Below are 23679 nucleotides of genomic sequence, written 5' to 3'. Positions count from 1 at the left end.
CAGTATATAATACTAGTTTCATAAAACACGAATCTATTCAGTCTCTCACAATTATATGAGAGAGTGGACATGTTGGAAACTCATTTACATCTCCTACTAAAAAGTAGGCTAGGAAACCGTATTTATAGAAATTATGTAAGATAAAATTATTTTAGATACTTGAACATATTCCTTGAATAAAGAACCCCTTCTCCTTTCCTTTCTTGGGATCAAATCCAAAATTATTTCCACTTTTCTCCTTGCTTACCAAAGTTTAGAAGCTAGATGTTTAATAAGCAATCTTCTTGCTACAATTTCACTACTAAAAAACTGTACTTATAAAAACAAAAATGTGAAGCCAGTTTTGTACAACACTCTAATACTCCACTGAAGAAACATTCACTATTATAATTTTATTAGTTTCTTTTATGTAACTTCTTGCCTTACTGTGTGTCTATTCAAAAAGCTCAGATTAGTCACGTATTTCTCCCGCCTTAGATTCCGTCTTCTGAATGGTAACACAGACATTCCAGAGTAAAAAAGATGAGGTAAGATAGAGAATTCAAGTACATCGCCTTAAAACCCCTTGTTGTTCTTACCTCTTCCTTAATATTAAATCGTGATGGTTCTTGTCTGCTTCGGTTGGATCTCCTGACCCCATAAACATCAGGATATTCTTCCCACATCTGTAAAATTAATAGATCATGAACTTTTTCTTGACCCTCATTTGCTATTTCCATTACTAGAACACTTGTTTCAATTCAAAAGGATTATTCTGCTAGTTTTATGATATAGAATAAAGCACCATCTTTCTTTTTCTTTTCTTTTTTTTTTTTTTTTTTTTTTTTTGGTACCGGGGGTGGAACCCAGAGGCTTTCTACCTCTGGGCTATACTCCCAGACCTTTTATATATTTTATTTGGAATCGGGGTCTCACTAAGTTGCTGAGAGCCTCACTAAGTAGCTGAGGCTGGCTTCGAACCTGTGCGATCCTCCTGTCTTAGCCTCCCAAGCACGGGGATTACAAGCATGTGCCACCACACCCAGCTTAAAAAGCACCATCTTTCTAAAAAATAAATAAATAAACAAACAGGCATAGCCAGATACAGTGCCTACAATCCCAGTAACTGGGAAGTTGAGACAAAAGAATTGAAAATTCAAGGCCAGCCTCTGCCATGTAGGAAGATTCTGTTTTAATATAAAAACACAATAGGGCCAGGTATGGTGGCACACACCTGAAATCCCAGTACTTGGGAGGCTGAGACAGGAGAGTAGCAGATTCTAGGCCAGCTTCAGCAATTTAGTGTGACATTGTTTCAAAATAAAAAGGGCTGGGGGTATAGCTCAGAGGTAAACTACCCCTGGGTTCAATCCTTAATATCAAAAAAATAAACAAAATAGGATCAGTGGCGTATCTCGGCAGTAGAACACCCCTGGGTTCAATTACCAGCAGCAAAATAAGTAAATTTTAAAAGACATATTTATCCTAGGACATAACATTCAATGATGCCTTTTATTGCTTAATAGCTATTAAGCTAGAAGGTACACTGTTTACCCATCATTAAAATATAAACTTAAAGTCGAATGATTTGGCAAGGTATAACAGCCATCCCACTAGAGGATAAGTATTTTCTGATAAATTTTAAATTCCCTATCACAAGTTTCAACTTTGACTACAAGGATACAACTCAGAAACTCAAACCCAGAGCAACACCTCATCCCATCAAATAAAATAATAGCCAGTGCGTGTGTATCTTTAAATTCTTCAGATTATGTGTCCCCAGTTACTGCAGATGAGATGTTTCTAAAATTTACCTATACTGTACCTTTTCTGTTCTAGCATACCTATTTTTATTCTCCAGCGATGACTGGTCTCTGCCTTTAGGATCGGATTTTTTAGTAACAGTCCTCATTCACTGATTTTAAAACTTTACAGGAGTAATTAGTTGGGGAGAAAAAAAATTTCATTCTACTCCCTAGAGATAACTTAGTGCTAAGTATATTCAGTGCTTTTTCATGAAATCGCATATATGTGAAAGGAATTTCAGTGGGAAGTGGAATGTTGACATGAAGACATTTAACAGCGCTCAAAAAGATCTATTTGAAAGCCAAGGTTAGAAATACAGGTTTGTCCTCAAAACATAAGTGGCAGCCAATGTCACTCGCGAAAACATTTGGAAATATAAGGCACTGAATATCCACACACGAGAGGCAAAGGCAATGTCCGAAACTGGCTGAACGTTTTCACTTACGCAAGTGTGGAAAGCAGACCCTGAAAAAAGATAAAATTGAAGGAAGGTGACCCAGAAAAGCACTCCACCAAGCCAAGGGAAGACATCATTAAAAATGACTTAAAAAAAAAAAAAAAAAGAGTGGAGTGAGCTGGGGTGGGGGGAAGGCCTTGAAAGAAAATCAAGACAGCCCCAGGAACAGGCATCTCAGCTTAGAACCAGAATCCAATATACTCATGCAAGTCGGCGTCCCCAGGCTCCCTACTGGCCTTAGAATAACTCATCCCCAAGTTAAAGGACAAAAGGACCAACTAAAAGGAATGTGAGTGAACAGTGGGAGGAAAGACAGGCGACAGGTGCAAGGGGCAAGTGAAGTCCACACACACCGGGGACAAATCTGTGAGAGAAAACGGAGCAAAGCTCTAGCAAGTCCACATTGGTCAACGCCCACACCCACCCGCTCCCACTCCTGTCTGGCCCTCTGCTGGACCATGAAATCACGTATTTGACTCAAAACAGATCTTTATGACATCTTTATTAACGGGGGTGGGCAAATTATTTAAATGTTACTATATCAACCAGTTTTATGACTGCAAGATATGAGCTACCCCAGGCACAGAGCACACACCTGTAATACTAGTACTTGGCAGGCTGTGACAGGAAGATCACAAGTTTGAGACCAGCCTTGGCACTTTAGCAAATGCCAAAAAATAAATAGGACTAGATTCAATCCTCATTACTGTAAAAAATAAAAAACCCCAGTGCATAAAATGGAAAAAAAAAAAGTTGCGAGCTAGACGTTCTGACTCAACTGTAGCAACTTTATTAAAATACCCATTGTTAAAGCTTGCATACTAACGTCATCCTGTGCTCTCATCTGTCCTTTTGAGGGATAATTACAATTGGAGGAACTGAGTGGTGGAGGACTCAATTTCTCAACAAAAAAACCTAACTACTGTGTGGACGTACCGTGTATTCCTACGTGAGTAACAATACTTTTCTGTTGGAGGAAGGTGAGAGGTTACCTTACATAAGGTAGAAAATGGTAAGTTCTCATTGTAGGGTAACCATCATCGAAGGCACAATCCAATCCCTCCAACTTGACAGTAGGTCCACTCGGGTGTACTACATGTCAATACCATTTTTTCCGTTTTGGTATTAGAAATTGAACCCAGTGTCTTGCACATGTTAGCATACAAATCCAACCTTACTAATGCTTTCTCTGATTTATTAGTTCACGGTGAAGGTAAATACTTAAGATCTTAAGAAATAACAATTATGAATCCCAGAGTCTCAATTAAAACCTCAGAAAAAAAATTATAAATTTACTACATAAATAAATGATGGTTTTATTTCTGAATGTAAAGAGCTCCCTACTGTAAGGGAAATAATTATACCGAGACTTATCTGTGTTTATTACTCTTAATTCAACAATTCATTGGAGTCTTTTGAAAAGAACACTTGGTCTAGAGAAAACCAAGCTCAGACCTCAGGCTCTAAAGATCACCAAGCAAGAACTTCTGCCACAGGCCTAGGTGGCAAATTTCTGAGTTTAATGATACAGCAAATTCCTAAGTGACACTTCTACAGGACTTTTTTTTTTAAATTTGCCACTCATCTTTGTAAAAAGCAGCACACACTAGAATAACAGTTGAGTGTCTGCAGGTCACTTCTCCAGTGATGTGTTTATTAATAAGAACAACCTTCATTTTCATATCTTAGGTACTGCCATCAGAAAATTTCAACTTCTCAGAGTACCTACAGGTCACATACCGTTAAACGATTTAACTTCTTGGCTCAAGAGTTAAAAGTTTCAGGTTTCCTGAAGATATTCTCTGGAGCGTGGAGGTAATTTTAAAAATTCATTTGTAATATTGCAAAAATCTAAGTATATAGAATGTAGATTTATATCTTAGAGTATAGCGTAATTTTTTTTTCAGCACTGGGGATAGAACCCAGGGGTATTCTACCTCAGAGATACATCTGCAGACCTATTTTATGTTCTTTATTTTGAAACAAGGTCACATTAAGTTGCAGAGGGCCTTACTAAGTAGCTGAGGCTGTCCAAGATCCTGCCATCCTCCTGTCTCAGCCTCCCAAGTATTGGGATTACAAGTATGTACCACCACACCCAGGCCAGATAGCTTAAATTTAGAAAATAATTTAACATCAAGTTTTTATTACGTTATGAAATTTTATTTTAAAAATTTTAGAACCAAGGTGGGCGTGGTGGTGCAACTTGTAATCCCCACACTTGGAAGGAAGAGACAGGAGGATGGAGCAGGTTCGAAGCCAGCCGTGCTGGCTTAGGAGACCCTGTTTCCAAATAAAAATATAAAATAGGTCTGGGAGTGTAGCCTGGAGGTCCCATCCCCAGTACCACCAAAAAAAAAAAAAAAAAAAAATTAGAAGCAATACCTTTTGGTGCTGGTAATGTAACTCAGTGTTAGGAGTTCTTGCCTAGCACATACAAGGCCTGGAGAGTGATCCCCAGCACCGCAGAAAAAAAAAAAAAAGCAGTATTTTCTTGTATTTTCAGTGATTCAACCATAACTCTCTCAAAATTTGTATATGTGTGGTACTGGGGATTAAACCCAGGGGCATTCTACCTCTGAGCTACAACCCCAGCCCTATTTTTTATTCTTTATTTTGAAAGAGGGTCTAGGTTGCGGAGGGCCTAAGTAGATGAGACTGTCAGTGAACCTACCTGCGATCCTCCTGCCTCAGCCTCCCAAGTACTGGAATTACAAGTGTGTGCCACTATGCCAAGCTCAAAACAAAATTTTAAGTCTGCATTCTGATGGCTCATTAGACCAAACATTTACTTTTTTCCACCAAAAAGGAGCACATTCTAAAGTTTGGGCATCAGTGAAAAAATGGTACATAGTTCAATTTTTTACTTTGTGCATTTTACTAGATTCTTTTCTGTGAAGTAAGGAATTCAAACTTTTTTCTATGTATTTGTCTTCCATTACTTACATAGGAAGAACTTACTGTTGGATCATGATTACCACTGAGCTTGACAACTGCATTCCACAGTCAAGAGGAGAACTACTACTGTCAATGTTTTCTCTGACAATAACACAGTATTAAAAAGTTTAACTATTAAAAATTTGTCAGCCAGGCATGGTGGCACACGCTGTAATCCCCGCACTTGGGAGGCTGAGACAGGATCACACAAGTTCAAAGCCAGCCTCAGCTACTTAGTGAGGCTCTCAGCAACTTAGTGAGACCCTGTTTCCAAGTAAAATATAAAATAGGTCTGGGAGGATAGCCTGGAGGTAGAAAGCCTCTGGGTTCCACCCCAGTACCACCAAAAAATAAAATAATAAAAAAAATAAAAATAAATAAAAATTTGTCTCTATTCAACTATAAAAATTTGTCTCTCTGCTACTGGCTATTTTCCTTATACCTTTATTAACTATATCAATTAGTAGAGAAGAAAAGTCATCACACGCGTATCCATGAGTATTGTATTATTAGAAAATGGCTGGGATGTTGTATGCATACATGATCACTGTTAATCTCACTAAAATGTATAATTATAAAGCACCAATAAAATTACAAAGACTGATCACAATTTTTTTATTTTGGTGGTGGTACTGGGGATGGAACCCAGGGGCCTTCTACCTCCGGTTTACACTCCCAGACCTATTTTATATTTTTATTTGGAAACAGGATCTCTTAAGCCAGCGCAGCTGGCTTCGAACCTGTGCGATCCTCCTGTCTTCACCTCCCAAGCGCGGGGATTACAAGCGTGTGCCACCACGCCCGGCTGACTGATCACAATTTTTTAAAAACAAAAACGTGGCTGTCATTCTTGCTGTCAAGTTATACTCATGAGTTTCCAAATAACACAGGTCTGCTGGCTGGTCCTAGCGAGCAGCGCAGCACGCGGTGCGGCCAACAGATACCTTCTTCACATCAGCTATCCGTTCCTTCTTGGAGGCGGGCTTCTCTTTGGCTTCTGGAAGAACTGGCTGGGATTTGGAGCCTGCTGATTCACTCTCAGATTCTGACTGACTCTCGGAAGACTCCGAGCTGCTGTTGGAATCACTGCCATGTCCACCTCCTGGATCACTGCCCTGCTCACTTTCCGACTGGCTGCCCGAGTCTGAACCCGAACCTTCTTCAGAGGCTGAATGGCTTAATTGGAGACAGAAGAGAGGCAGACACGGAGAGATTTAAGAACTGCAATGCAAATCTGTTTTTTTAAAAATACTGGTGATAAAAATAGCAGCAGATAATAACTTTTATAATTTAACAGCAAAATCATTTTACATATTTTTATATTGCAAATGTTACTGCCACCATTGTCAACACGGCCAATCGCTGCTGCTCCTGAGTGTTGACCTGATGCCACACACCAGCTGATTTATGTAGGTCAGTTCTTTTCAAAGACCTGAAGATGGATGTTGTTCCCTTGATTCAGATGAGGTAAAAATGAGGTTCTGAAATATTTAACTTTCAGACTTCCCTGAGAGTAAGATTTAAAACCAGGTCAATATGAATATACTAGGTTTGACGGTTAAGTAGCATTTTCCCCGCAAAACAAAATAAAAAGGCAAAGTGGAAGGATGCAACTTAATGAGACCGTTTCTCAGTAAAAATAAAATGTGGCTGGGGGGTAGCTCAGAGGTCAAAGCCCCTGAGTTCAATCCCTAATACCATCCAAAACAAAAGAAAGGGGTGTGGGGTTCAGATGGGCTGAGAGGGGTGTGAGGAGGAAGTAGAGGCTGCATTTTCACAGCAATCAGCAGAGCGCGCCACAGAGGCGTGGGGATTCGAGCACAGATGCTGACCCTCTCCAGGCAACGGGCCTCTGCAGATTCCCCAGGCCCACCACTGACCGTTCCTTCCCTGCCGCCCACTGCTCCCAGCAATCCACATGAACTGTCCCAGAACAACGGTACGTGCCATTTACCCCTCACAAAAGGAATGCTCCCACAACAGAACAGATCGTAAATCTTCAGCTGGCCGTGGTGACGCCCACTTGTAATCCCAGTACTTGAGAGGCTGACACAGGAGGATCGCAGGTTCGAGGACAATCTCAGGAAGTAGCAAGACTCATCAGCCTAGCGAGACCCTGTTTCAAAATAAAATAGGACTGGGAGTATCATTCTAAGGTGGAACACCTCTGGGTTCAATCCTCACTGCCACACACACACAAAAAAAAAAAATAGAAGAAAATCTTCAACTAACAACCTAAAGAGCCAGGAAGCCACAAAAGACATCATTAGTCTACTTAAGATAACTACAACAGTCCAGTTAACTAAAAAGGCTTTTAATCTTTTGTCCTAAAAAGCAGGAAGCATCGCAAGGGAATGCAACATAATGTAAGTGCCCACAAAGGCAGATGTATATGTACAGATATCTCATTCCCTTTGAACTGCCTCGCATAAAGAAGCTACATTTGAGTAAAGAGCCCCATGAATGGTACCCTAGGTCACTGTCACATTGCTACTTAGTCAACACTTTCATGGTTGTGGATGTCTCAGCAGAATACTTAGATTATTTCCAAACTGTTCACCAATAACACTATAAAGATTAACCGGGCATGGTGGCGCACGCTTGTAATCCCAGCTTTCGGGGAGGCTGAGACAGGAGGATCGCGGTTCACAGACAGTCTCAGCCACTTAGTGAGGCCATTTGCAACTCAGTGAGACCCTGTTTTAAAATAAAAACTAAAAAATAGGGGCTGGGGGGGTATAGCTTGGAGGTAGCATGCCCCTGGGTTCCATCACTAGTACCGCCACACACACACACACCAAAAAAACCATAAATATCCTTGTACACACCTGCTTGTACAGCTGTGTATTTCTGTGTTTATGGAGGAGAATGACCACCAGAAATATAACAGGGCATACAATAGCTTCTAGGTAGAAAGCATAGCCACATTCCCATCAGCACACCCTTGTGTATAAATATACCTTAATCTACAAATTGCTAGCAGTGGTTTATTCTGCTGGGAGGGTATATATTTGTGGTTTCCGCAGATTAACTTGTGTCATTTTAAGGTTTAAAAAAACTATGAAAATTAAACCCAAGAAAATATAAATATCAAATAAACAATGTGTTATCTCTGTGTGTTGAAGAAGATGTAATCGAAAAATTATATTCTTGACAATTTATGATTGAAGCATAGTATGAATTCAGTTGTTCACTATGACATAAATATTTTAATGTAAATTAGTTCACTGTCCAAAATAAATCCCTCCAAGAGTCAAATCCAAGGTAAAAACACCCCAAAGTACACAAAACTAGCTAGAGATGTAAATGAATGCAAAATAAATGTTTTCTACAAAATTATTTTTGGAACCAAGTCAGATGCAAAACAATACACATACTCAAGCAGGAGATACTGCATTACTCAGGGCCAGGTGGAGCGGCACATACCTGTAATCCCAGTACTTGGGAGGCTGAGACAAGAGGATCACTGGTTTGCAGCCAGCCTCATCAACCTCGTGAGACCCTGTTTCAAATTAAGAAAATAAAACAGGGTTGGGGATATAGATCAGAGATAAAATGCTCTTGAGTTTAAATCTCAGTAACACACACACACACAAATAAATAAAATAAAATAAAATTAGGATATTAGGTTCAAGTAGAAAAAAGTTAAACACTTTTATTTGTGGACATGAGAAACTGGTATGCCTTCAAAAATCCCTTCTGAAGCTGAAGATAGAGTGAGTAAATATTTCTTAAACTAAACTAAAGCAAACAGCAGTTTTTGTTCCACTTTTAAATTTTCAATAGCCATTTCCCAAGCGGCCACAAGAGGGCAGCACAACATTCCACTTAAAGATGGACCTGCAGGTTCTGAGCCCAAGAGCCGCCATTTCAGCACTTAAGTGCTGTTTATTTTCCTAACCACTTACAAAATGGCTGAACTACTTGGCAGATCTTGTTTATTTCGTTGGTGAAAGCAATATCTGGAAAAATACAAAACAATCTTCAATAAAACTTATTTCAAGGCTGAGCTATCAGTGATAAAATCGCTAATATTTTGAAGCCCTTTAAAGTGTCAAGCATATGCAAAAAGTCTTCTAATCCTTACAATAAACTTTTTTTTTTAACTAAAACTTAAAACTGTATTCCTTTAACTGTTCTAAATTCTTGATCATTTCACCCCCCAAAAGGTATGTTTTTAAACATCACAGAACTGATCCCTTCCTAGGATTCAATAGTTTTTCTGGAAGTTATTATAGCAGCAGTAACACTAGGGACCCTCTTTCCAGTGCTAATTTATAAGAGGCCATAATATGTGGATTGAATTCCTATATTGGGGCCTAAGAAACCAAACTAAAATGGAGTCACTCAGGAGAAAAATGATAACCAAATCCCCCAAGGCCAATCTGATCTAGCATATCAAAGTTCTCCCAGCAATAACCTTTCCTGGCACTTTTTTTTTTTTTTTTTAACAACAGGATCTTCCTAAGTCACTGAAGTTGGCTTCAAACCTGCAACCCTCCTGTCCCAGCCTCCCAAGTACTGGGACTTCAAGAGCCACCATGCCAGGTCACCAATCTTTTTCACACTGTTGCTTCCTTGTTCCCGTTGAGTGCATCCAATTAAAGTATCACTAATAAAATCCCAAGAGAGCTTTCAATTTAATTTGTTGAAATTTGTCTTTTGACGCCAGAAAAAGGCATCAAACCGTGTCGTGCAATGAAAGTGTGCAGAGAACGGTGCTTACAGTTTTCAGAGTGAAAGGGCTAAATCCAGTGCCTTCCAAATAAAAAGACAGTGGTAAGCTGGGGGCAGTAGTGCACACTTGTGAACCCAGTACTTGGGAGGCTGAGATAGGAGGATCACAGGTTCGCAGCCAGCCTCACCTACAAGACCCTGTTTCAAAATAAAGAATAAGCCGGGCGTGGTGGCGCACGCTTGTAATCCTGGTGCTTGGGAGGAGGAGACAGGAGGATCGCGCAGGTTCGAAGCCAGCCTTGCTGGCTTGAGAGACCCTGTTTCCAAATAAAAATATAAAAATAGGTCTGGGAGTGTAGCCCAGAGGTAGAAGGGTTTCCAGGAACCCCAGTACCACCAAAAAAATAAATCAATCAATCAAAATAATAGGGCTGGGGTAGCTCGGAGGTAGATCTGGATTCAATCTCCAGTACCGTAAAAAAAAAAAAAAAAAAAAAAAAAAGCTAGTGGTAAAAAGAAAAGAAAACCTCTACCTTTAAGAAACATGTTTCTACAATTCTCGACTGGAGCCTTAGGCTTTATCATGTTACTTCTGCTCCCCAGGAACCACTGAACATTGAGCCTTCCTAAACAGTTCATGACACACCAAGGTGTGTATATATAGTGATCAGGGAGAAATTATATCCAGGAGCCTAGATAAGGTAAAAAATAAAACTGGACAAACCATTTTGCAAGTAAGTGCTAAATCAGGATCTGGCAATATATTACACACCAAGGACAAAGCAAGCTTTCTACTCAAGTAAAAACAAAACCACGCAAACCACGAACCCGTTTAAAGCCGTTCTAAGGGGAAAAGCCCTCCCTAGAATTCATTAACAAGGATATAACTACTCATCTCACGAGAAATATTTACATTTAGAACAGTAAAAGTAAAAAGATTAAACTGACCAGGAGTTCCCTCTTTGTCTTCTGAGACTCATGCTTCCTTATTAGCTTGTAGGCTATAATCTTTATATTTTTATAAGATAGATGTTTACACAGCTTTGAAGTTCAAAGGAAATTTAAATGTCCTAACTACCAACTCCAACAGTAAATGGGAAACTAAGGAAGAAGGAGGAGCCTCAGAAAAGAAACTGCAAAGGTGAAGAGCCTCTGAATAACCAGCATTCACTGTGACAAGCGCTTGCTAGGTGTTTTTTTTAGGCGTGGTTTCTAAAAAGTGACATTACAGATATTTTAGACTGGATTATTGTTTGTCAGATGTTCAACAGCATCCCAGGCCTCTACCCTTCAGATGCCACTAGCACCCCTTCCTCTAATAGTGATAATCAAATCTATTTAAAGACTGCAAAAACGTCCACACTGGGGAAGGGGACTTGCAAAACTGCCACTTGTTGAAGATCACTGCCTCACAATCATTATTTGATTTAATCCTAATTTTCTTAAGAGACTGCACTTACTCTACTTTAAAAGATGAATAGGAGCCGAGCGTGGTGGCGCACGCTTGTAATCCCAGCATTCAGGAGGCTGAGACAAGAGGATCGCGGTTTGTGGCCAGCCTCAGCTACTTAGTGAGGCCCTCTGCAACTCAGTGAGACTCTGTTTCAAAATAAAGAATAAAAAATCTGACTGAAGGTGCAGCTCGGAGGTAGAATGCCCCTGGGTTCTATCCCCAGTACCACAGAAAAGAAATGAAAGGAAAAGAAAAGAAAAAAGAAAAATAGGCTGAGAGGCTCCTACCCAAGATCCGCAGCTAAAAGGAGGCAGAAGAGACACACCCAGAGCCTACCCGACTGGACCATATTCCCAAACCTGCCTCAGGTAAACAATCAACTGAGACTGTTCATTTGATTCCTGGCCACAACGCCAGAACAAGTGGATTTTAGAACTTCCAAGTGACTGGTCTTGTAATATGACAGGTGATGATTCTCAGCAAATTAATTTGAGGAATTAAATGTCTAAGTAAAGCTTAATTCTGAGGGTACATTTTTTAAGTAAGAGAAATAAAAAGGATGTGTGGTGGGGCGCACCAATAAGCCCAGAGGCTCAGGAAGCTGAGGTAGAGGGGTTTCAAGTTCCAGGCCAGCCGGGAACTCAACAAGACCTCATCCCAAAATAAAAAGGGAGCCCGGTGTCATGGCACACCCTGTTATCCCAGGACTTGTGAGGCTGAGACAGGAGGATCACAGGCTTGAAGCCAAGCCTCGGAAACTTAGTATGGTTCTTAGTAACTTACCAAGACTCCGTTTCCAAGTAAAAATAAAACAGGGCTGGGGGTATATTCCTGAAGGCCCCTGGGTTGCATCCCCAGTACCACAAAAACAATTAATAAATAAACAAATGGGTTAGGGATGTGGCTCAATGGCAAAAAGTCTCTGGATTCAATTCCCAGTACGTATTTATGAATGTGTAAATAAGTAAGAGAAAAAGAACACTACGTGAATCTGACCCATCATTCCCCTTTCAAAGTTACAACTTAGCATCCACACATTGTCCTTATTTAAGTGTCAAACCACCTTATCTGAATTGAAGAAAACACTAATCATGTAAGATTTCCAACTTTCATCATACCAAAGAACTATTTCCTTGAAAGAGCATACCGAAAGAATGAATGTTTCCAACCCTGGCTAAGCAAGAGCCCTACCCAGAGCTTCTGACATTTCCCCTTTTTGGGCAATCTGTAAAAGCCAATCGGGAGCCAGGTGTGGTAGTGCATGCTTGTAATCCCTATATGCTGAGACAGGAGGACCACAAATTCAAGAACAGTGTCAGCAAGTAATTAGACTCTCAGCAACCCAATAAGAATCTGTTTCAAAAACAAAAAAATTTAAAAGCCTGGGGGTGTAGCTTAAGAGGCAGAATGCCCTTGAGTTCAATCCCCAGTACAAAAAAAAAAAAAAGCCAATAAAATGAGACGTGTTTTATTTATATTCTCCAAGTGATGCTCATTCAAAACCTGTATGTGTTAGTTCCCACACAATTTATAACAACAAAAAATGACTAGAAGCAAAACACAGATCTTCATCCACTGGGGTCCAATTCAAAGTGCATGTGTGGCAGAGAAATCCAACTGGCTGGGGACAAAGTTCAGGTCTCCACCACCTGCCCTCCTTCCTTAACCCACCCTTAGGGCAGCTTCATTTTTACGTGAACCTCTGGGTGCGAACCATGGCCTTCTGGGCAGCATCATGCTTCTGGCATCTTTACATTCACGGATGTTGAGGGTTTTTTTTTTTTTTTTTTTTTTTGCTGTATTCTAAAATGTAAAGCTTTTTAAAATAAGCAAAACATGCAATGATTCAAGATTTTTATTATCTTCTCCCATCTCCTATATGGTTATCCAACAAACATGACAGCAGCTGTTCACAAGATGCTTAAGCAATCCTAGAACCAAACTGCAGGAGGAGTCTGAAGCACAATTCTCCCGTTTACTCCCCCTTAAGCTTTGCTTTTCTCATTTACAGTAAGGGTGATAATCCTAACTACCTACGCACAGAACTGTATTACACAAATTAGCACACATATGCTGGGTGTGGTGACACACACGCTTGTAATCCCAGCACTTGGGAGGCTGGAACAGAAGGATTGCAGGTTCCAGGACAGCCTCAGCAAGTCGTGCGACTCATCAATCTAGTGAGACCCTGTTTCAAAATAAACTTAAAATAGGGCTGGGGGTGTAGCTCAAAGGTAGAATGCCTCTGGGTTACACACACACACACACACACACACACACACACACACACACACACAGAATTCAAAACAAATTCTAGACTCATTCTAGTAGGCACTAAAATGCTACTATTGACTCTTTCAAAGCCTTCGACTTTGTTTTCACTGAAACAATCAATCATTTTATCAATTAAAATTAAAATGCAAAATTACGAGTACAATCAACATAGCTAAAATTTGGGGAGTACCTTCCCATTCTTGGCAAGCACACAACGCAACTGGAGAAGAGAACGGCCTGAGTGCAGCAGCGCTCGGTAGAAACTAAGATCACCCACAGGCCTTTGAAGAGAACCCATGCTTAGTATCTGAATCTAAACCTGAAGGGATTGCTAATTAACATTTCTGCTACACTAACATATCTGCTATACTGACTCACATTTTCTTAAAGAAAGGCTTTATATATAGGTGTATATGTACAGGGATTCATAAACACATAAATATATAAACTTTGTATATACTCCACCCACCCCCAGCTCTGTATTTTCCTCTTTTATTTTGAAACAGGGTCTCACTGAGTTGCAAAGGACCTCACTAAGTAGCTGAGGCTGTCCACTAACCATGATCCTCCTGTCTCAGCTTCCCAAATGCTGGGATTACAAATATGTGCCACCACCATGCCCGGCTAAACTTTGTATACATTCTATACATTGATTTCACACAATTTACACATTATTTTATACATTGTTAATAGCTTTTGGTTTTCTAGTACTGGGATTGAATTCAGGGGTACTCCACTGCTGAACTACAACTTCAGCCTTTTTTTATTTTGAAAGAGTCTTGCTAAATTGCCCGGGCTACCCTCAAACTTGTGATCTCCCCAAGTCAGCCTCCCAAGTACTGGGAGGCCTGGACATGTGCCACTGCCCCTGAGTGTATGGCATTTCTCTATCAAGTGTTCACAGCATAAAATTTTCTTTCATGATTTAAAATCCAAAATGAAAGTCGGGCAAGATGGCGCACACTGTAATCCCAGTACTTAGGAGACCCACACAGGAGCATGGCAGATTTGAAGCCAGCCTCAACAACTTGGAGAGACCCCGTTTTCAAATAATAAAATTAAAAAAGGCCTAGGGGTACAGCTCAGAGGCAGAATGTTCTTGGGTTCGATCCAAGCTACGCCTCAGCCTGATTTTCTTATTTAGAGACAGGGCTACCAAGAGTCTGGCTACATTGTGGAAGCTGGCTTTGAAACAGCCTGTGAACCTTTCGTTTTAGATGGTTATCTCTCTAAGTTAGAGAGAAGGGTGTTAAGAATTAAATATAATTCTACTGAAAGTAAATAATTCTAAAATCTAAACTTTCGGAAGTATCTGAAGGCTATAAAGAGAACTGTACTAGGAAAAGCAATAGACTAGACCAACTGGAAGACAAAGGGGGATTCAGAAATGAATATCTTATGCATATCGTAAAGGTATTCCTAAAGCCCGGTGTGGTAGTACACGCCTATAATCCCAGTGCAAGAGAGGCTGTGACTGGAGAATTGCAGGTTCCAGGACAGCCTCAGAAATTTAGCAAGATCCTATTTCAAAATAAAAAATAAAAGCTGGATAAGGTGGTGTCTGTCTGTAATCTCAGTACTTAGGAAGGTGAGACAGGGGAATCACAGGTTCAAGGACAGCCTCGGCAAGTTGTCAGATTCTCATCAACCTAGTGAGGCCCTGTTTCCAAACAAAATATAAAATAGGGCTGGAGTGTGGCTCAGAAGTAGAATGTCTCTGAGTTCAATTCCCAGTACCACAAAATAAAATAAAATAATAAAAAATAAAAAGGGCTCTGAGTATAGCTCAAAGATAGAATACCCTTGGGCTCAATCCTCAGTACCCCCCCCAAAAAAAAAAGAGAATGGAGGATACTCCTAGTATATTTAAAACAGAACCTTTTCCTCTTAAATCAAGAGTACACCCCTTCTAAAGCCCCACCCACCTTATTTCCAGAGCTCCAAACTCAAACTATTAAATTGGCCTAAAAAGAATTAAGATGGGATAGGCAACAGAAAAGCAAAATGTACTCTATCAGTTTCAGAACACACGGAGATATTACAAACATATGGAAACCGGCAAATTTATGACATATGGAGAGCTTTGAAAAACTGAATACTGAGGGCTGGGCTGGACACTGATGTTTTTAAATGCTCTCCAAGTTCTGAAATAGAAACAAAAAACAAACCTCAACTAACCCATACACCAAAAAGAAAATGGAGGAAGTAAAGAAAACCGAAAATACACAAATCTTGACCCTAGAGTACCAAAAGAATAAACTGCACATTAGAGAGTACACTAAATTGAATACCTAGTGCTACAGTGAGAGGAAGTCACCACAGGTCAACATAACTTGTAAATATCACTGCCATTACATTTATATCCCAACAGCCAGCCATCCACCACGATGTTCTCTATTGACCCCGAAACTTCAGTAGCTTGAAATGGGAGCAGAGGCAGAGGGTAAACCAGGGCAGTTTATTACCAGCTTGGGGGTGGGGATATTTACCCAGAGTGACTGCCAAGAAAGAGCTGAGCCATGACTCATGCAAGAAGCTGTTATAATTTAAAAAGAATCGTGTAGTCCCTTCAAAGACGAAGTGTTCTGAGAAAAAATGTTTCAGGAGGATTAACTACTAAAAACACCCAATGGCTTTAACTAAGAGAGAACCTGCATCCTGAAGTCACTCTTACAAGCCTCTTCCCTATGTGGCCTTCATGGACTCTCTAGGCAAGCCAGAGCCACCCCCAGGGCTCTACAGAACTCAGGAAACGGGGAGGGGGGTGAAAGTAACAAACAGCAGTAGGAATAAGATATTATACTAAGAGTTTATGCTCTCAGTGTGCCAGACTCTTTGCTAATGCTCTAAAAGCATTATGTTGTGTTACCCCCATGTCTACCACTGTGGACGTTTCAAAAAATGAGAAAATGCCAGGTCCTGCACTGGTCTAAACTGGGAATAAAAAATTGTGAGTACAAAACTAGAATGTGAACCTGGTACCCATTACCTATTATATACACAGCCCTTTCCCAGCAAGGAGATCCAAAGAATGAAGTCAGGACGGGGCTTGGAATGTTGCCGTGGCCATCCTCTTCTTTAACATTCTTTCCCTTAGGATCAGAAGGATCCTATTTTCCCTACTGCCAGTATCCCAGCAAAGGGAACTGAAATATTTTTCATGGCCTAACACCTGTAATCCCAGCTACTGGGGAGGCTAAGGTGGGAGGACTGCAGGTTCAAGGATAGCCTCAGCAGCATAATGAGACTCAGCAACCCAGTGAGACCCCGTTCCAAATAAAAAATAAAAAAGGGCTGGGAGTACAGCTTGGAGGTAGAATGCCCTGGGCTCAGTTCCCCAGGAAAAAAAGGCTTCCCCCACACCTTTTCATAATCTACTCAAATGTCTCCAACTATAGGAGCTTTTCATAAGGGTCGTCCTCTTCCAGGGCTACTTTATCAATTAAAAGTTTAGATTAGGCCGGGCGTGGTGGCGCACGCTTGTAATCCCCGTGCTTGGGAGGCGGAGACAGGAGGATCGCGCTGGTTCGGAGCCAGCCTCGCTGGCTTAAGAGACTCTGTTTCCACATAAAAATGTTAAAAAAATAGGTCTGGGAGTGTAGTCCGTGGGAGTGTATACCGGAGGTAGAAGGGCTTCCAGGAACCCCAGTACCACAAAAAAAAAAAAAAGTCTAGATTAGGAAAAAAAGAGGGTCATGAAACAATGTATCCAAAATTTTGCTACACTACTTAAAAATAAAACTGCCAGGCATGATGAAACATTCCTATAACCACTGTACCTGGAACTCTGAGACTGGAGAATTACAGGTTCCAGGCCAGCCTCAGCAATTTACCAAGACCCTATTTCTATATAAAATGTTTTTAAAAAGAGCTGGGGTGGTGTGTGTAGCTCAGTGATAGGAACTCACCTGGGTTCCATCCTCAGTACAAAAGGAGGGGGGAATAAAGGCCTTGGATATCTTGTGTTTTTCTGACTTTACCCTTAAAGTTTCAGAACAGTAACTGATAATGTGGGGGCAAACTCCCTTTCCACCGGAATTCAGGAAGGAATTAGCTACAATAACAAGCACCCAAGATAAGTAAACTAACAAAGTTACTTTTACTTGTATTAAAAAATACTTCATATCTTTTTAAAAAACAATGTGTTCTTTGTTGTTGTAACACCCTGTTCAAGGAAGCCAACTGAAACTGAGTACTGGAAGGGTGAGCTAAAATTTCTTAAATAATGATGATAATGCAGGAGAAGAGTACTAGATGTTATAAAGAACAGTTTTTTGTTTTTTGTTTTTTGTTTGTTTTGTTTTTTTTTTTTTTTTCAGTTTTCAGGCTTGGAAAAAGTGAAAAGTTTACCAAAACAAATTTTATGGGAAAAACCATATCAGCCTGGAAAGCTCACGTGGTCTCAGGAGCCATTTCCCACAAGGGTCAGCAATGCGGGGTGGAGTAGGTGAAAGGTGCCACAGTAAACTTCATTATGTAATCTGTGAGTTTGGGGCAAAATTCAACTGAACTTCCACATTCACTCCTAAAGCATCAACTTGCTACAACTGCTACAATTAAAACTCCTTATAAAATAGTTTGCCTACTCACTCCCCTGACTTAATCTTTACAAAAGGTGCTCATCACCAAAGAGCCAAACATTGGAATAAGCCAAGTTTTAAACATACAGAATACACATGGTGGTGAGGCTGAGACAGAAGGATCATAGGTTCGAGGACACAAGTAGTGAGACTCTCATCAACCTAGCAAGACCCTGTTTCCAAATAAAAATAAAACAGGACTGGAGGTATAGATCAGAGGCAGAATGCCTCTGGGGTCACTTCCCAGTCTTTCCTTCCTTCTCTCTCTCTCAGATATCTCTCTCTCTCTCTCTCTCTCTCTCTCTCTCTCTCTCTCTCTCTCTATATATATATATATATATATATATATATATATCACACACACACTATATATCTGTATCTATACAAAAAGATTATTTAACACATTCTTTACTTGCTACTTCATGTCATTCTCTACAGAGTAAAAAAGGCTCAAAGAGCAGAACTAAGAAAAAACTTTTTTATATCCTCCCTAAACATTAATTACAATGTTAACTGTTTAATTCTATCCCACATTTGGGAATTTAAGGGCATTTGGCAAGTCCTAAAACCTTAGTACAATTTTAATTCAATGTAATAAACAGAAAAGGAATGCAACTACTCTTTGTTCTTACGGTGGGAGATAAATTTTAAAATGCTGGAAGGCAGTTAATCTTCAACACTGAAGTTTTACAAGTACTTTTATGTGCTTACAAATAAGTTTTAGGATCTTCGTGCAAATCTTTCCACTTCCACAGAACAAACTGAAAATTCAGTTTTTCAGCTAGTTCCCAATAAACTTTCCAAAGAATTCTTCCTCAAAGAACCCAGACTATGGGAACCTACAAACTCCACTATTAGAGGGAGTTTTAGTTTTCACGAACTTTTTCAGAAACTTGAGATGCCCCCGAAGTATCTCTACCTATGCTCAGGAGGCCAACAACTCTTTTAAAGTGTAGCATAATTTTCCTCAACGTTTAATGAACATGAACTGTGCTAAGAACTGAACTGAGGCCTTCTATACAATATCTTACTGATTAGTTACTGAATTTTCAAAAAGTACCAGAATAAGGAAAAAGGTTTGTGAGTGGAAGAAAAACCCACCAATCTAGCCTTTCTTTCATGCTTGAATTCATTACTTATGACTCACTTATGAAGATACGGTTGGTAAATTGCTTTTTTTTTAATTGCTTTCAAGAGTTTCCAAACAGGGTAAGCCATGGGATCAACACAAGCACTTTTGCAGTTTACCAGGATTAAATTAAACGGAGGATCTTAGAAGGCACTTTTCAGCCAAGTCTGCAGTGACTGTTCTTAGCATATGCCATTAAAACTTTAAAAAGTTGTTTTGAGGACTAAGTTGCACCTGGACGAATGCTGAATGCTGTATTCTGCCACTATTTAATTCGTTATTAAACCAAAAACTCCTGTTTCCTACTTAAGTACCCAATTTTGAATCTTAAACATTAATCACTTAACACATACTGACCTTTTTTCTCCATCACATGCCAATTGAGAAAATGTATGACACCAAGTAAAAATGCAAGGGGGGGATTTCAAATAGTCTTTATGAGCCATGTATTAAGCAGATTTAGCAACCACTTAGACGTCTCAATTAAAATAAAAACACACCCCTTGGTTTGTGTGAATGGTAACAAAAACTCACTAATCTGTTCACACTGAACAAGGAAATGGACAGGGGGAAATTACTGGGTTGTGAGAAAGAAAAAGCTAAAACAAAAAGGAAAAAACTGGCAGGTTTTCTTTTAGAAGACTCCCGATCGGTGTCTTTTCATCAAAAGCAGAAGCTGCTTCCGAAAGAAAGCACCCCAGGAGTCGGCCTGGAGAGCGCACGGTGAGGCGCGGCGCGGCGCGGGAGGAGCAGCAAGGGCGACTGAGCGCCGCGGCCTCCGCGGAGGCCCCGCCCCGCGCCCCGCCCCCGGCGGACGAGCGTCACCGCACGCACGCACGGCGCGCCGGCGTCGGGGGCGGGGCCTGGGCGGCGCGCGCTGACCCGGCTGTTGCCACGCGCGCAGCCAATGGGCCGCCGGCGCCGGCGCAGGCCGGCCTTTGAACTCCGCACGGCAACTTCCTGCTGCTTGGCGAGTACACAGTGCGATGCAGTATGTCTGTCAGCGCTGCGGCACAAAGGAACAGCCATTTTGTGACTGAGCTGGACCTGCACCAAGACGCCAGTGACTCCCGGGGCTGCCGCCGGCGCGGTCCGTCGAGCTGCCTTTAATATCAGCCCCAGAGCACCAAAGGAGGGAAGGGGATGGGGGGCATGTTTTGGTATTTCAGGTTTCGTTTATTTTCAGCCTTCTCAAAAAACCCGATTTTTAAAGTATTATCAGCGTCATAAAATGGCTGCCACTTACACTGCCTGTTCCAGTGCACAGTAACACTGCATTATGCCATTGCTAATCGCCCGCAGCCTTTTAGATAAGAGCTGAAGGCTTATGAAGAGCGTAAGATTTTACCCACACCTCGGGTGTCCAAAGTGAATCTGGCTCAAAGGCAGATCATTTGGGTATGAACTTAATAAACGTTGCTTCTTTATATAAACTGCAAACGCAGCGTCCTGAACACACAGAACTCTGTGCATGCAGGGTTCCATCCACATTTCCTTCTCCCAAGTTCCCATTCTTTTGATATTACTTGTGGTCCATAAACTGCAATTTAAAGTGTTGTACACTATGCCCATCACTAACACTGCTTTTAATATTTATAAATTTTACAAGTAGTAAATTCTCCTTAAAGTTCCATTTCTGAAAGTAAATTTTAATCTTCAAAAATCGTGATATACATAGTATTAACATATTCGACTAAAGCATTAAAGAGGACACCAAAATACAAACTTACATAATCACTACTAAGTATTACACTAGTTGCAAAAACAGGAAAATAACAAGTTTACTTGAATTCACTCATTCCTTACAGTTCCTGAAGTAGTTCCCAGATAAAAGTTCAATTGACCTGCAAATTCTTCCTTTCCTCTCCTGGGTCTCACGCTGCAAAAGGTCATTTTTGTAGTATTCCCTAAGCACTATACATTGTGCCATAAAAAAAAAAAAAAGGTCCTTACAAATAAACTACACAAGGGCAAAATATGCCGAATAATAGTTAGAGAGAACCTTCTTAATTTCAGCTCACTAGATGTGATCTACTACATTTAAACATTAGCATCTTTTAAGCTTTCCAATCTTTCCAAGGAAGTGATGTCATAATTATGTACATGTATTAATAATGTGTGCAACTTAACAGTAACTTAAATGTAACTCAATCTTCTTTTCGGGAAGTCTCAAGTATTTCTGGACATTCATCAGGTGTATGGTACTAATAAGGTATTAAATATATGCTTCTTGTCTAATTGTAACTCCTGTATAAGTAATCAAATGCATGACAACTTTCAAAGAAGTTTTCCAGATAAGAGTAAAAATATTGAAAGAATGGCAGCACTGCTGCTCCATTTTTAAGTTACAAAGCAATGTCTGATCAATGAAGTTAACCACAAACATCGCATAAGAAAGCCAAAGCCATGTGAGACTATGCAAATCATATACTCAAGGGATTAACAATTTTAGAATTGAATCTTTAATCTGTCAAATATATCTGGGGCTTCCTATTTCTTCGAATTGTCATTACTTTCCAGAAAAATCAGTGTAGAATGAGTACAGAAGTTTTTTGTTCTCCATAACCTAGTAATTACATGGGCAATTCAATTCAAAGACATCTAAAATTGCCTCAATTTGCAAAAGAACTTGCAAATACATTTTTAAAAGAAAGGCTCAAATGAGTCAGTCTAAAACAAAATTCAACATTTATAACAAAAATTTTAAATCCAAATTCACTAGCCTAATAATTAAAAAAACATAACAAAAATAAAAGGTAAAATCAAAATTGTAAAGAAAAATCACAACACCAATCACATTCTGTTAACTTCATGATTTAAAATTTATAACATGACAACTCTTAGAGAACACATCAAGAAATGCATCCATATCATTTTAAAAATTGAGATACATTGATAATATATCATAAACATCTTAGAGGCTTTATTACTTAAGAAATTAATAAGCTACTCCAAGTAATGTGAAACAAATTATGATTTGGACAAACAGTACATTTGTTAGCTTCAGAAGATAAAAAAGCATTCCAGATGACTCTGTTAAAATAAATCAATAAATTTAAAGCAGCAACTAAAATGTGAGGATGAGATACTATATCCACCAACCAGAAAGTCTTAATATAAGCATACAAATAAACCTTAAAATGCTTTAAATGTAAATATACAATTAATATAATCCGCACTACCAAACACAAAGCAAAAGCTTATTCACAGCATTCCAGAATGTCTATGATTACATGTTTGATTTCACATATTCAGGATCTATAACCAAGTAAAGGTTTGGATAAATCACCAAAATTTCCTAAAATGTCAAGTGTATCAAAAGAAATGTAGAGTCATATTAAAATATAAACTGAGGGGCATCAGTCAAAGGATCCTTTTTGTGATTTCATTTTTAAATGTACATTTTTTCATTCATATAACTTTCTCAAATGTCTATTTACTATAATTTACTACTACAAGGCTCCTGTATGGCCCTCAGTTACAAGTCTGGATATCCGAGATTCTTCAAAGAAAAAATTTGCCTCGTATGTAAAATGGTGCAATGCAGCAATGGCTATACCGACAAGGTCATTTTTCTGCAGCACAAAAACCTAAAAACTAAAATTTGCTGACAGAAAAACTGTGGTTTACAGGAAAGGCCCCTTTGGATAAAGGTACCTTACCTTTTGACTGCTGTAAGAGGCCCTAAGTCACAACTCAACTTCCACAAATTGCGACCAAAAAATTAGGGTGTGGCATACTAGCAATCTCAAGGTCACGCTTTAAAAACCGATTCCAAATTAGAAAAAGACTTATAATAACAGACAGCAATTCATGTCTGTCAAGGCAAACAATTGTAAGCTAAGCTTCCCCCCCAAAAAAATACAAAAAGGAAGAAAGTTGATAGCTCATACCTCGATGCATTGCTGTGTAGCGAACTGTCCTCCTCTTGGCTTTTGTCCTTATTTCTCATCATCTTTTAATTCTTAAATATTAAGGGGGAGGGGAAATCTGTGTTTGCTTTGAAGTCCTGTGCCCAGGTATTTACTGTCAAAAGTTGAAAGAAAGGTAAGGTCCCGGCTTCTATGGATGGTTTTTGTTATCAGGAACAAAGTCCTGACGATGTTAATGATATTGATATAATGCAACAACGGTAAGCACCAAAAAAGAAACTATTTCCATTTTTTCCTTAAAAAAAGAAACAGGAAAAACCGAACACTGGAAGCATCACTATCAATAAGGAAAGTTTCTCAAAGTAACACACTGGATACAAATAACAATCTCTCTATCTTATTGCGTCATCCAGGAATGTCTCATATTTACAGAAAATAAGGCAAACTTTAACATAGAAATCCCTTAAATTATCATTAATGAGAGTGAACTTACCTGATCCATGTAGTATGTCCAA

The 23679-nt window shown here is 39.7% G+C and overlaps 1 protein-coding gene across 1 annotated transcript in view; it reads right to left on the bottom strand.

Moving 5' to 3' along the window:
- The window catches only part of CHD2 (chromodomain helicase DNA binding protein 2), a gene marked incomplete at both ends in the record, with an annotated part of 111875 nt that extends 88628 nt beyond the window's left edge, over nt 1-23247 (bottom strand). Inside the window, 3 exons of the mRNA XM_080692751.1 lie at nt 579-665; nt 6124-6355; nt 23186-23247. Coding sequence (XP_080548877.1) covers nt 579-665; nt 6124-6355; nt 23186-23247 — 381 coding nt within the window. The remainder of the gene's footprint in view (nt 1-578; nt 666-6123; nt 6356-23185) is intronic.
- Between the last annotated feature and the right edge of the window lie 432 nt (nt 23248-23679).

This window comes from Muscardinus avellanarius (genome assembly GCF_963383645.1).
Source record: "Muscardinus avellanarius genome assembly, chromosome: 3".
Lineage (NCBI taxonomy): Eukaryota > Metazoa > Chordata > Mammalia > Rodentia > Gliridae > Muscardinus > Muscardinus avellanarius.
This window is presented reverse-complemented; position numbering and strand designations above follow the sequence as displayed.